The 13,406-nt window shown below is 53.8% G+C and overlaps 1 protein-coding gene across 1 annotated transcript; it reads left to right on the top strand.

Moving 5' to 3' along the window:
• Nucleotides 1-2,646: 2,646 nt before the first annotated feature.
• On the top strand, nt 2,647-5,401 carry ZIC3 (Zic family member 3; the record flags this gene model as incomplete). Its single annotated transcript, XM_082770483.1, has 3 exons — nt 2,647-3,914; nt 4,519-4,682; nt 5,219-5,401. The coding sequence occupies exons 1-3, from the start codon at nt 2,870-2,872 to the stop codon at nt 5,399-5,401; spliced, it is 1,392 nt and encodes a 463-aa protein (XP_082626609.1). The 5' UTR covers nt 2,647-2,869.
• Nucleotides 5,402-13,406: the final 8,005 nt, after the last annotated feature.

Raw genomic sequence — 13,406 nt, 5'->3', positions numbered from 1 at the left:
GGAAACGTATAAAAAAGATTTATAGGTCAATTTATGTAGCCTGATCCGCGAGTCCACTGCGGCACGGCGGGGCTGCGGGCGCCGCTTTCTGCAAAGCAACCAAATACTCTCCGAAACGGCGAGTCCTCGCCCAAAGCTCCCACCGCTGCCTCTGATCCCCCCACCCCCGGGATGCTTTTCCCGAAGCCCCGCGGTGCCGCTGCCGCTGGCGCGCAGGGACCTTTTTAAGCAATAAATAAATAAATAATAATAAAAATAAATGTTTTTTTTTTTATTATTATTATTATTTTTTAAGCTTCCCCCGCCGCAGAGCCTCGCTCGCTCCATCTCCCCGGGCCGGAGGGCTGAAGGTTGCCCCCCTACCCCCCTGCGCAACCCGCCCGGGGAACCGCTGCGCTCCGCGGCGTGGGCACCTGAGCGCGCAGCGCGGCGCGGCCCCGGCGGCTCCTGGCGGGCACCCGCCGCCGCCCCCGGCCCGGCGCGGCCCCGGCGCATCCCATTAGGGGCAGACAATGCGCCGGGCTACACGTGAGGCCTCCTGCACAAGCAGGGGTCAGTCGCCCTCGGTTGCTCCAGGTCGGCGACTTCAGAGGCGCGGCCCTCCCCGGCGCTCAGCTGATGGGCTAATTGAATTATGCCCCCCCCTCTTTTTTTTTTTTCTCTCTTTTTTTTTTTTTTTTTTTTTTGGGTTGTAGTTGCCGAGAAAACCCACCACGTGCGGGAGGTAATTAATTACCCCGCCGCAGCGCTCCGCAAATAGTCAGGTAGAGCCACCACCGCTTCGCAGCGCCGGGGCGGGGTGGGGGGGACGGCTTCGCCCCGTTGCCCTCCGCCGCCGCCGGGCCCCGGGAGCTGCAGGATGGTGCCGGACAGCCCCGGCCCTCTCCGCTGCTCCCGAGGGAGGGCTGCAATCCTGCCCGGTCCTCGGCCGCTGCGCGCCCTCCGTTCCCTAGGGGAGGCCCCCCCCCTCCCGCCTCTTGCCGTGTTGCGGGCTCGCCGTAACGGCAGCGAGGCACTCACCTTCCAACTTTGGGACTGTTCTTGGCAGATGTGGCCTGGGCAATTTGAGTGTTTGATGGGCACTGGTGTTACCTCTCGGGGAGATTTTATATCGGTGGCTTTTTTTTTTTTTTTTTTTTTTTTTTTTTGTCCTCCCTGCAAACCCTAAAATAAAGAAGGCGAAGTCTTTCCCGGGGCTGATTGGGGGGAACGATGTGAAAGGGCCGCGGTTATAAAGCGCTGCTTGAAGCAGGCTCTCAATGCGTCTCTGAACTTGATCAGATTTTACGTTTCCTGCAGAGAGCCGGCGGCGAGCCTGTGAGACCTGCCCAATAGACAGACTTGGGGGCTCAGCAAATCTCAGGATATTACAATTACAGCCATCTTTCTTTCTGCCTTTTATTTCCACTCTTGCTCCCCATAGTTCTTTGCAAATGCTTTCCAGAACAGAAAATGAGTGGATTTATAGCGCTGTCTGCAACTGATAATTGTTCCAAGGCTGAACGTTGCCTTTGCAAAAATAAAATTAACAAGAAAAAAAAAAAAAAAAGAAAAAAGAAGAAGAAAAAAAAAAGAAAGAAAAAGACAAAAAAAAAAAAAAAAAAAAGAGAGAGAGAGAGAGAGAAAGACGAAAAAAATAAAGAAAGAAAGAAAGAAAAAAATAACGATCAAACAAACGAGTGTACAAAAAATAGAGCACGGGAACCGCCACGCCGGGCGCTGCTCGGCCGTGCTCCGCGGCCCGGCGGGGAGGGCAGGGAGTGAGCAGGGACCCTTCGGTGCTCGGCGCTGCCCCTGTCCCCTGTAGGGAGCGGGCCGGGGGGCGCGGGGGGACTCGGGCCGGCGAAGTTGGCCCCATGGGGCTGGCGGGGCAGGAGCGGGCTGTCCACGCTCGGCTCGGGTTCATGCAGGCGAAATGCTGCTAATTAAAAAAATGAACTGCGCCCCGCCGCTGCGAGCTCAGGCGGGCTTGGGGTTTAGTTTTGAAGCGGCGCGGCGGCTTCGTGCCGGCTTTCCGCCTGCCCCCTCCCCGGGAGAGGCGCCCGGGGGCCTTCCCCCCGCGGCGTGGGGCGGCGAGCAGCGGGCCGGGCAGGGGGGCAGCGCGCACCGGGACGGCACGGCGGGGGCACGGGGAACCCGCGGGGCTCTGCGCGCTTGTCCCTGGGACCGGGGCTGCCCTGGGGGGCTGCGTCCGCCCCGTCCAGTGCGCCCGATCCCGTGCATCCCGTCCCGTGCATCCCATCCCGTGCGCCTCGTCCCATCTCGTCCCGTCCCGTGCGCCCCGTCCCGCCGCCCGCCGCCCCCCCCCCCCCCGTTTTACCTGCGAGCCGCGCACGCCCAATCCCCGTCCCCGACGGCTGCGGGGCGCGTGCCAATCAAACGCGGAGCAGCCAATGGCGGCCCGGGCGGCGGGTCAGCTGACGCGGCGGCCGGCGGCTCCCCATTGGCGCGGCGCGGCCTGGCCCCGGCGTTGGTTTATGTGCGAGGCGCGGGCGGGCGCCCCGTCAGTGCCCGACGGCGCCGAGCGGGAGCGGGGCCGCGCTGCGCCCTCGCCCTCGCCCTGCTGCGCTGCGCCGCCCGGCCCGGCCCGGCGCGGGGGCGGGCGCCTCGGGGGGCGGGTGGTGGTGGGCTCGGGGGCTTGGGGTTGTTTTTTTTTTTTAACCTTTTTTTTTTTTTTTAAATTTTTTTTTTTTCCTTCCCCGGACGGGGGGTGCTCGCCCGCCCGCCGCGGGGGGTGGGGGCGGGGGCGCGTTTTGGGGTGGTTTTGCACTTTTTCGGGGGCGGGAGGGAAGGAAGGAAGGAAGGAAGGAGGGGAGGGGGAGGTAAGGAGGAGGGGGCAGGCTGCCGCCGCGCCGCCGGCCCCGCGCCCATGACGATGCTGCTGGACGGAGGGCCGCAGTTCCCGGCGCTGGGGGTGGGCGGCTTCGCGGCGCCCCGCCACCACGAGATGCCGGGTCGCGACGCCGCCGCCGCCGGCATGGGGCTGAGCCCCTTCGGGGACTCCTCGCACGCCGCCGCCGCCTTCAAGCTGAACGCGGCCCCGCACGACCTCGCCGCCGGGCAGAGCTCGGCGTTCACGCCGCAAGCGCCCGGCTACGCCAGCGCGTTGGGCCACCACCACCACCACCACCACCACCACGCCGGCCAGGTGCCCTCCTACGGCGGGGCCGCCGCCTTCAACTCCCCCCGCGACTTTCTCTTCCGCAACCGCGGCTCCGGCATCGCGGACGCCGCCTCCGGCACGGCGCAGCACGGGCTCTTCGGCGGCTCGCCCGGCGGCTTGCACGGCCCCGGCGGCATCCCGGACACCCCGGGCTACCTGCTCTTCCCGGGGCTCCACGAGCAGAGCCCGAGCCACACGTCCCCCACCGGGCACGTAGACAACGGGCAGATGCACCTGGGGCTGCGCGGGGACCTCTTCGGGCGGCCGGACCCGTACCGGGCCGTCTCCAGCCCCCGCACGGACCCTTACGGCGGCGCCCAGTTCCACAACTACAACCACATGAACGTGAATATGGGCATGAACGTGGCGGCCCACCACCATCACCACCACCACGGCCCCGGGGCTTTCTTTCGGTACATGCGGCAGCCCATCAAGCAAGAGCTGTCCTGCAAGTGGCTCGACGAGAGCCAGCTCAGCCGGCCCAAGAAGAGCTGCGACAGGACTTTCAGCACCATGCACGAGCTGGTCACCCACGTCACCATGGAGCACGTCGGGGGCCCCGAGCAGAACAACCACATCTGCTACTGGGACGAGTGCCCGCGGGAGGGCAAGTCCTTCAAGGCGAAATACAAACTGGTCAACCACATTCGGGTGCACACGGGGGAGAAGCCCTTCCCCTGCCCCTTCCCGGGCTGCGGGAAGATCTTTGCCCGCTCCGAGAACCTCAAGATCCACAAGCGGACACACACAGGTAAGGCCCCCGGGGCTCCGTGGCTGGGTGCGTGCCGCCGCCGCCGGCCCCCTGCGCACCCCTGCGGAGGCACCCGTACGAGTGCTAATGAAATCTCGTTTTCGGGGACTTCCGCTCCTTTTCTTCTCCTCGCTGTTTTATTTTTAGGCCCTATTGGCGTCTCTCCCAATTAAATCAGCGATACTTTTGTCAAAGTATTTTTATTTGTAGCTCCGTCCTCCGTTCAGCCCTCCGCACGGCCGGCGGGAAGAGGGGGGGAAGGCAGGAAGCAAGCGCTTTTCGGCTCGCATCCTTGAGTACGTCCCATAAAACTGTCCGAGCCGCTGAACTGCTCACGGGTCTTCTCCCTCCTCGGGCTCACCGAGCGCTGTCCCCGCCGGAGCACGGTGCGGGGCCGGTGGGAGGCAAATTCAAAGTAACAAAGGCTGACCCGAATTTACTTGGCACAAAACAAACCCCGCCGTCCCTCCTCCCCTTCATCATTTTTCTGGGGTCCTCGTGCATCCCCAAGGTGGGGACTGAGCGGGGCAGAGGCCATCCTGGCAGGAGGCAGGTGGGGACGTGGAGGGGAATGGCCCTCCTTCACCCTCTCTGAATTTCGCAGGTGAGAAGCCTTTCAAGTGCGAGTTTGAGGGCTGCGACAGGCGCTTCGCCAACAGCAGCGACAGGAAGAAACACATGCACGTCCACACCTCGGACAAGCCCTACATCTGCAAGGTGTGCGACAAATCCTACACCCACCCCAGCTCACTTAGGAAACACATGAAGGTAATCACTCCTGCGCCCCAGCTCTTTACTCCCTGAGCATGGACGCTTGGTCGCTGGCGTGCTCGGGGCCCGTTTTACCGCGGCTGAACAGGGCAGAGCTGCACAGCGCCCGCCGCAGTGCTCCCGGCATGGCCTGAGCGGTCCCTGGTGCCTGGGCCACGGCTGGAGCACAGCCTGGGGAAATGGCGTAGTTTCTTTTTGCACTGCCGCTGGTGCAAGTGCTAACCGGTTTCCAGAGCGTGGCTCTGCTCCAGAGTGCTGTGCAAATGCAGCCCTGTGCACCGGGATGCTGCAGCCCCGCACACTGGGATGGTGCAGCTCCCTGTAACGCAGGGAAGTGGCCGGGAGCTACGGCAGGCATTGCACCGAGCCGCCGGTGCTCCGGGTGACCGGCAGTACGTGCACCGCCTGCTTGCCAGGCGGGGACCAAGCTGGTGACCCCTGGTATCCCTCCTGCGTGGGGCAGCATCCTGACCTGGCTCGGCGGGGTGGCGGGGGGCCCTGGGCTCGTTCCCATCTCTGCCTCTTGGTTTTAGGTGCACGAATCCCAGGGGTCGGACTCTTCCCCTGCAGCCAGTTCGGGGTACGAGTCCTCCACCCCCCCGGCGGTGGGCTCAGCCGGAGGCAAGGACTCCACTAAAACGCCGCCGGCCGCCCTTCAGAGTAACCCCGGCCACAACCCTGGACTACCCCCCAATTTTAACGAGTGGTATGTGTGAAGGCAGCAGCTGCCCAGCCAGAGACTGGACCAAATGCGTTGGGAACAAGGAAAAAAGGACATGCCAAGCCAACTGCAGCTCACTCCCACGGAAATGGAGTTTCCACACCGACGACCGCATAGGGCTACACCTAGTTAACTGCCAGGATCCGGAGGGGGGTCTTTTATTATTATATTATAATTATTACTATTTTTTGCAAGCCGAGACGCTGGACTAGCCATGTCCTTTTCTCAGGATTGGATTTCTTTTTTTGTTGTTGTCATTTTTTTGCAATCGCAGTCGTTTCTTTGTTGTTTTTTTTTGTTTTGTTTTGTTTTCGTTTTCGTTTTTTGTTTGTTTGTTTTGTTTGGGCTTTTTTTTCCCTTCCCTGTCCCAGTACCTCTTCCTCCGATTCCTCACTTTTTATTTTTAATTTGTTTTGTTTTTCCTTCTTTCGGTGGGATGTTGACATGAGGATGAAAATTCTCCTTCGCCTTAGTGGTGATTGTTTAAACTTACAGTCTTAAACCGTGCCAAAGTCCTGTTATGTCTTGAACTTTCCTCTCTAGCTCTCCTGCTGCTTCTTTCTCTGCTCTCCTCCTCTTTCTCCTTCTCTCTCTCTCCAAGCATTACACTTGTGAATGTATTCTCGTCTGATGGGGTCGGTCAGTATTTTTCAGGATGAGGATGTGGTGTTTATTCTACCCAGATTGTGATGTTTAGTATAACAGTTGCCTTTTTGTAATAACTTTTTTTTTGTAAATACATATCCATGATGCCATATTTATCGTTCGTAATTTAATTATTGATACAAAGTGCCGGGAACTGAACAATATTTATGGGGAAGAAAAAATTGTTTTCTAACAAAAAAAAATACAAACAAAAAAAAATCAACTCTGTACAGCTTTTGGTTATAACTGCTTTAGCATTAAAAGTTTATTGTTTTGGAAAGAGCCCCCGCGAGCCGTTTTTAACCTCCTCCGTCCTCCCCGTTTCGGGGGCCGGGGGCAGCCGCGGGTGCCGCCGCGGTCCCGGCTCGCTGCCGCCGGGGCCGAGCCGTTGTTTTCGGGCCGGCGCTGCGGGAAAAAACCTCCAGCTCCTCGCCGCTGCTTCTGCTGCTGCCCCTTTGTCCCCGCCCTCCGCTGCCGAACGGCTTCGCATCCCCGCGACCTTCCCGAGCGGACGGAGCCCGGAGCCCGCGGCGCGGCGTCGCCGAGGGAGAGGAGCACCGGGGGCAGCGGGGAGCCTCGACGGGGTGGCCCCGACGGTGAGTACCGGGCCGGGGCTGCCGGCAGGGATGCAGGGGCTGGGAGTCGGCACTGGGCTGCTTCCCGGAGGGGACATGGGTGACTTCGTGGTGTGCTGGACTTTATCGTCTGGTTTTGTTGTGTGTTTTTTTTTTTTTTTTCGTTTCTTTTTTTTTTTTTTTTTTTTTTCCTTCTTCTTTATTTCTGACCAGGATGCAGCAAAGCGTCCCCATCCCGGAGAGACAGAAGGGATTGAGCCGAGAAATTTCACCCCAGAAACAACTTCTCCAGTGCTGCCCAGGCGCCCCAAGTGACCCGAGCGGTGGTGGATACCGCTCCCTGCAAACCTCTAGGCCCCGCTGCGGGGGACGCTGGGGGGGCCCGGCTGGGGCTGCAGCAGGGCCGGCAGCTGCGGCTCTCCTCCAGTGCTGCCGACTTGGGCGTATGACTCTGCACCCCCATCCTCTGTCCGACTGCAGGGACCTTGCTGCAGGCTGAGCCCCGTGGCGGAGGAAGGCAGGGACCCCCTGGCTCCCCAGGCCCCCCAGCTCTGCTGGCTGTGAGAGGTCCCAGACGGGCCCATCTTGAACTTGACTTGGGGCGCTGCGGGCGGCTGGGGCTGCCCTGTCTTCTCCCGCCTGCCGCGGGGTCTGCTTGTGCAAGCGACCCGTGAAACCTTGCATGCTTTAAAAATTAAATGAATTTCTCGTCTCTGCCCTCAAAAAAAGAAAAAAAAAATTAAAAAGCATATCGGGCAGGAAAAGATGGGAGGGAGGTGGATAGCAATCTGTGGTGCTGCATGTCTGAAAAAAAAATCCCAGTAACGTTGAAGGCAAGTTTCCCACCCCACATTGCTGAATTTGTCCCCTTGAAGGAGGTAAATGGTTTCCCTCCGAGGTGCCCCAGCCAGACGTGGATCCCTGCTTCTTGCTGCTGTCAGGTCTCTCTCCCGCTGTGTGCAGAGCCGAGCCCTGGGGCTGGACGCAGAGTGCTGCTGGCCTGGGCTCTTCCTGGGGGCGAGCAGGGCCAGGAGGAACAGAGCTGCCGGGGGCCATCGGGTTTTCCTCGGACACCCACCTGAGTTGTGTCTGCGTCGCTCCGGACTGTGCCAGGCTTGGAAAGGTGCTGGTAGGCTCGGTTTCCTTACTGCTTTGCTCGGAACCGGGGGGTGCGGGGTGTGCAAGGCTCTGTGGGGGTGCCTCGGGCCGGGAGCGACTGCTGCTGTCAGGCCCCAAAACGCCATCCTGGGCCAGGGGCTCTGCCCTGGGAGGCCAGGGTTGTCTGGGATGTGAGCTCTGATGGGGCCAGGCCCACAACGATGGCTGTCTCCACGGGTTTGTAGCACAGCCCCAGCCGTATTTATAACAAGAGCTTAAAAACAGCATCCTCCATAATTTCTCTCCCCTGTGTGGCCAGCCGGTCCCCCACCTTGGGGTCTCTCCATGCAGCTTGCACCCAGTAAGGGGAAAGGGAGAGCAAACTGTTGTCTGCACCCCGCTGAGAGGTCGGAGCCACCCCCCCTCAGCACAGCATGCTGGGGCAGCGCCCCCAAAAAGGGAGATGGATGGGACAGGGGCAGTTGGGGGTGGGTGTGCGTGGTTTGGGATGGACGGTATGTTTGGGATGGGTGTGTAAAAGGTTGGCGACCTGTTTGGTTGTGAAACGCTTGCAAAGCACGGGGTTTGGTGCCAGCACCGTGAGGAGGGGGCAGGAGAGCCGTGTCCCCCACGCTGTGCTGGTGGGCTCTGCTCCTCTGCCCTGCCGGCTGCTGCCGGCCCCGAGACCTCTGCAGTGCGGCCCAGGGGAGAACTGTCTCACTCTGCTGCCACTCGTGGGCAGCTAAGAAGTTTTTGTTGTTGTTGTTATTTTTTTATTTTTTCTGTAAAAAGAAGCGAAAAGTCTTCCTAGCCCTTGCCCGTTGCAGAGAGAGGCAGAGTCCCTGAGTGAGGAAGCTCCTACCCTTTTCCCATGTCTCCTAGGCTGTTTTGTGCATTGGGGTGAGACAGCTCCTGATTTTCAATGCCGGGGCCTGGCAGTGGGGGCCCATGGGCACTCCCCGTGCTCACAGCTCCAGATTTCTTCGTTAGTGTGCCGGCCAGGGCAGGATGGCGCTGGCAGAGCAGGTGCCATGTTAGCTCAGTTTTTTGTCTGTCATTAATAATGGATCTTGTGTCGCACCCCAGAAGAGTCCCAGGACTGTACACAAAAAGGGGCCGTATTCTGCTGTCCTCTCTCAGACTGGCAGCCCCCTTGTAGTTGCTGTACTCGCTTCTATGAGCAGGATTAGATGGATTTGTCCCCAAATAAACAGAACTCAGGATGGTTTTCTAAAAGGGGTAATGGTGATTCATTGTGTTAAAAAGAATCTAAGCAGAGGCAGGCGATGAGCTGGAGCCATTCTTTTTCTACCACGCTTTATGAGCCATGAATATTTTGATTCCTTTGCTGTCATTGTTTTTGCATATCTGTCTCTATGTCTGGTGCAATCCTACGAAAATAATGTATTTTTTTCAAGCTTTGTGCGTGCCATTAACAGCTAGTGGTTGCATGCAGTGTGAAGGCAGTCCTGAAGGCATTTGATCAGGTTGTGTTCAAGTGTCTCAGCACCACAGCTCCAGGAATTAAGTTCCTGTAGTAACTCTGTCGGCTGTAAAGCTTCCATTTCCAAAGCAGTAAGTGGGCTGTGGTATTGTGTATTTGCCTTTTTTAAAAAATAAAAATTGGAATGTTCCCAGATTAAAAGCATTAGGCACTAACACCAGCTTGTTCTGAGCCTAACTTTCACGACTTTTTGATAAACTATCCCCCTTATTTATGCTTTCTGTATGACCAAACTATATGGAAAATACCTCTGCAGAGGTGTTGGAGAGGTAAAACTCTGGAGGAAGCTTTAAATTCTTTACAGAAATCTAATTGGATTGTGCAGTGTGCAGAAGGAAATAATTTGTGTCATATTGACTTATCTGCGCGTTCCCCGGACTGAGACATTTGGTTAACCTTATGCTATGCCATTTACATGGGTTAAAAACATAATGTACGTTTTGCGAGTGCCTACTTACCTGCGTGTGAGCAAAGGCAGTAAAAGTGCTTGCGTAAGAGCTTACGCTGGTGAGGGAGGCTGCCAAAAACAGGGCCTGACCACAGCCCCGGCGCAAGCCCCTGCAGGAAGGCTTACAGACATCTGCTCTGTGCTGCCGCTGGGAGAGCCTCCGCAGGGACGGATGGAGGGAGTTGGACAGGGAGGCGCAGGAGAAATTTGATGTTAAGATGCGAGTTTTTGTTCTTGGTAGATGAAGCTGTGTCCTGTTTAGATTTTCTTTTAGGTAACACTTTGGTAGCGGTTCTCCATTTTATCTGCTTGCGTGAAAAGAAACTTTAATATAAAGGGCTAGGAAAAAAAAAAAAAAAAAAAAGAGTTTAGCTGAATGATTTTGTTTTGGCAACTTGTACAATAGTGTCAGCTTTTAAATTGCCCAGGCTGGTCTGAAATGGCTGAATGGGCAATACACGAAGTTCCTTCCCAGGAGACTGTGTCCGCGCTGAGGTCCCCCCATCGCATGCTGTGCACGGTAGCCTGGCCTGAGACACCCAGAAAACTTAGGAAGGCAAAAAGTCAGGGCCAGTCCTGGTGGGGGGAGCTGGAGGGGCTGGATGCCCAAGGAGCATATAGGACGCCTGTAGCATAGGGCTGTTCCCATGGTTTTGTCCTTTCCCAGAGCGTCATATAATCCCAGCGAGGGCCTGTGGCAGTCCCAGAGGGACAAAATGGCTCTTGCACGGCTCTGCTGGGTGCTTGGCAGGCGAACGGGGGCCTGGGCAGGGATGCTGAAGCTCTTGAGGAGGCTGTGCCCTGCTGGGCTCCCAGCAGCTCCCATGCTGGTGTTCGGGCACAAACTGGTCTGTGTGGGGGAAAGGAGTGGTGGTACACGCTGGGGGGGGCAGTGTCTTGCTCTGAGTGCTGCAGCCTGGCCGGTGTGGGGCAGGCGCTGCTCCTTCAAAGGGAGACAAAAAGGTTTTGGGGGCAGAAATAAGCACTGGGGTTTATCCGCAGGCTGCGACGTGGCCTTTTGCTGGCGAGGTCACATCAGGATAGAAAATGTCAGGATTTTGGTTTCTGCTACCCGTGGACTGGCTGCATTTGTATGCCATGGAGAATACCAACTTTGGGAAATCTGGCTGCAGGCAGAAAGCCCTGAGAGGCAATGAAGCAGCATATAGTACTGGCCCTAAATAAAATTATTCTTTATTTCTCTCTTCTTTAAATTCCTCACCAGTTTCACTTAAATATTGTCATACTGCAAAATCTTTTTTTTTTTTTTTAGTAGTTTTGTTGCTTTCTGTAGTTTATATGGCTTAATTCTCTTACTATTTTGGTCAAAGAGTTGTTATTGTTTGTTTGTTTTCCCTTTTTCTCCCTGTTTTCATTTTCCTAGTGTTTCTTTTTTTACCTGTGGTAGTAGAACACAGTTGAATTTTTAGGGTTTCCACCACCTCACTGTGTTGTCACTAAAAATAAACATTTCTTTTGTTCGCATTTAGCATCCCATTAAATCCATGGACTTGAGCTTCTCAGTAATTATTGATAACCTCAAGAAAAGCGTTAAACTTGTGCTGAGGTCTCAGAGAGAAACTTGGTCTTAACTATGAAGTCTGAGTTTCGGCTCAAATACAATCTGCAATTCAGAGAAAATCTTTATGCAGCAGATTCTGTGAATAAAGTTCTCAGCCGCATGCCGAGTTTGCATGGATCGGACTCGCTGCTTTCTGGCGCATGGGCTAGTGGTGTTGGGGGAGGCCGATATTCCTCAGAATGCACATTTTCCCACAATATTTATATTTACTAGAAAGAAGATGCTGCAGCAACTTGCTGACTGTCAGTCACAAATATTTAAACATCTTGTGCTTCTGAAACCAGAATTGCTTAATTGTGTAATTTAACAAGATATAGACAGACAAAGAGAGTGGACTTTTTAATAATTTTTCTCTCTCTCTTTTTTTTTTTTTTTCCCCAGTGTTGTGAACCTCACTTATCAGATTTTATTTTGCCTTTTTAATTATTTTATTTTTTTTTTTTTTATCTGTTAAGGCCAAAGAGTCATACACTTGTGTGTCAAAGTGGAGCCTGAGATTTCATGTAATTGCCTGATTCTGGAGCTTAAATTATATTTTAAAAAAGTGAAGCTACTGGTAGTATTGTAAGAATTGGCAATGCTGCAGCTGTAAAATATATATTTAAATTTTAATCTTGGCCTGCAGAAGTATTTTAAAATAATGCAGTAAGTGGAATGATTTACTTTAATGTCTTCACAAGCACTCAATTTGTATTTAAAATGAGATGCCAATGTGACGCTGCAATCTACACTGTTTTCTGTTTCCTTTTCGTTCTTTGCTGATGTGGAAGGAGAAGGCAGGCAAAGGACCAAAGAAGTTGAAACTGCACCTTGAAGATACTCCCTGTACCTTTGGGAGGATGTTAGCCTGAGATTAAAATCAAAATACTCTGCCAGAGCTCACTTTATGTTGCCGAGGACTTGTTTCAGAGGAGTTCCCTCACCCTTTCAGAAAGCTCAGGTTGTCAGTGTTTAAAAAAAAAAGGGGGGGGGGGAAGAATAACCATTATTTCCTTTTTAAAAGCACAAGCAGATCCATGGCATTTTATGAATTATGATCTTGATAAAAAAGTTAGTGTGCTATGTGTAAACCTGTCAGTGATTTCTGCAAGACCTGTACTGGGTCCCTGGCTGTATGGATGAATTCTCTAAGCCTTGCCTTGCATTCGTAGTATCTTTGTATGTTTAATATACCAGTGTGAACCATGTAAGCTGTATTGTGATGTCTGTAATCAGAGGACTGAGAAAAATACAATATGCTCACATCTGGGTCTGTTAAATGTAACAGTCCCAATTTCAGGCTGTGGCCACTTGACCAGCTTTTTAGAAATTTTTAACAGAAACTTGAGTACCCACAGGATTAAAGCAAAGTTCTTTCCTGTCATTTATCTTTTGTCCAACTTAGGAAAAAAATTCTAGATAGAACAATGGTTTGCATCAGCATCATAGTTTTATCACACTTACATTTCTAGATTTCATTGTTTTACTGTAGGTTAAGAAATAGTTTCCTTTTAGGCTGAAAATAAATTGCTGTGAAAGAATTAAGACAGCATCAATGCCCCCTACAAAGTTTAAAATCACATATTCCTCAGTGAAACATTAGTGTTCTGAAAATATGTTTTCTTCTTTTCAGTAATTTTCTGGTTTTAATCTTGGACAGTCTTTTACATAAAAGCTCGTCGTCAGTGCCGCAGCGCGAGTAAATCGTGCCTGGCAGAGGAGCTGACGCAAGGAAGGGGCATAAGAGAAATACTGCATTTCATAAACACAATCACCAGAGCATTAGGAGAGCAAACATGTGGTTTTATGAACATAGTTATAAATATTTAAACATGCAAAATGAAAATGTTACTAAATGTCTGGTTTTCATTATCTTTCAATGAACATTTTCATTCTTGGAAACATTCTAGCTGTCTGCAGAAAATGATCACCACCCCCTCCCCAAAATGAATGATGTGTAATATGAAAACGTGTTAAAATGCACAGTTGTTTGTAATATATTCTACCAAAGTGGAAGACATTCTACCAAATTTGGTATTCTACTGAATCTCAGTTTTCTTGCCCCACAAACTGGGAACCATCCTGCTCCTGTCAGCAACTTTCTTGCTAGATGTTATGAAAAGTCTAAGGACAGTTTTGAAAATATAAGATGTCACTCAGCATGCTTGG

This window comes from Aythya marila, assembly GCF_965140915.1.
Source record: "Aythya marila genome assembly, chromosome: 13".
Taxonomy (NCBI): Eukaryota; Metazoa; Chordata; class Aves; order Anseriformes; family Anatidae; genus Aythya; species Aythya marila.
The sequence above is the reverse complement of the archived record's forward strand: the minus strand, read 5'-3'. Positions and strand labels throughout refer to the sequence as shown.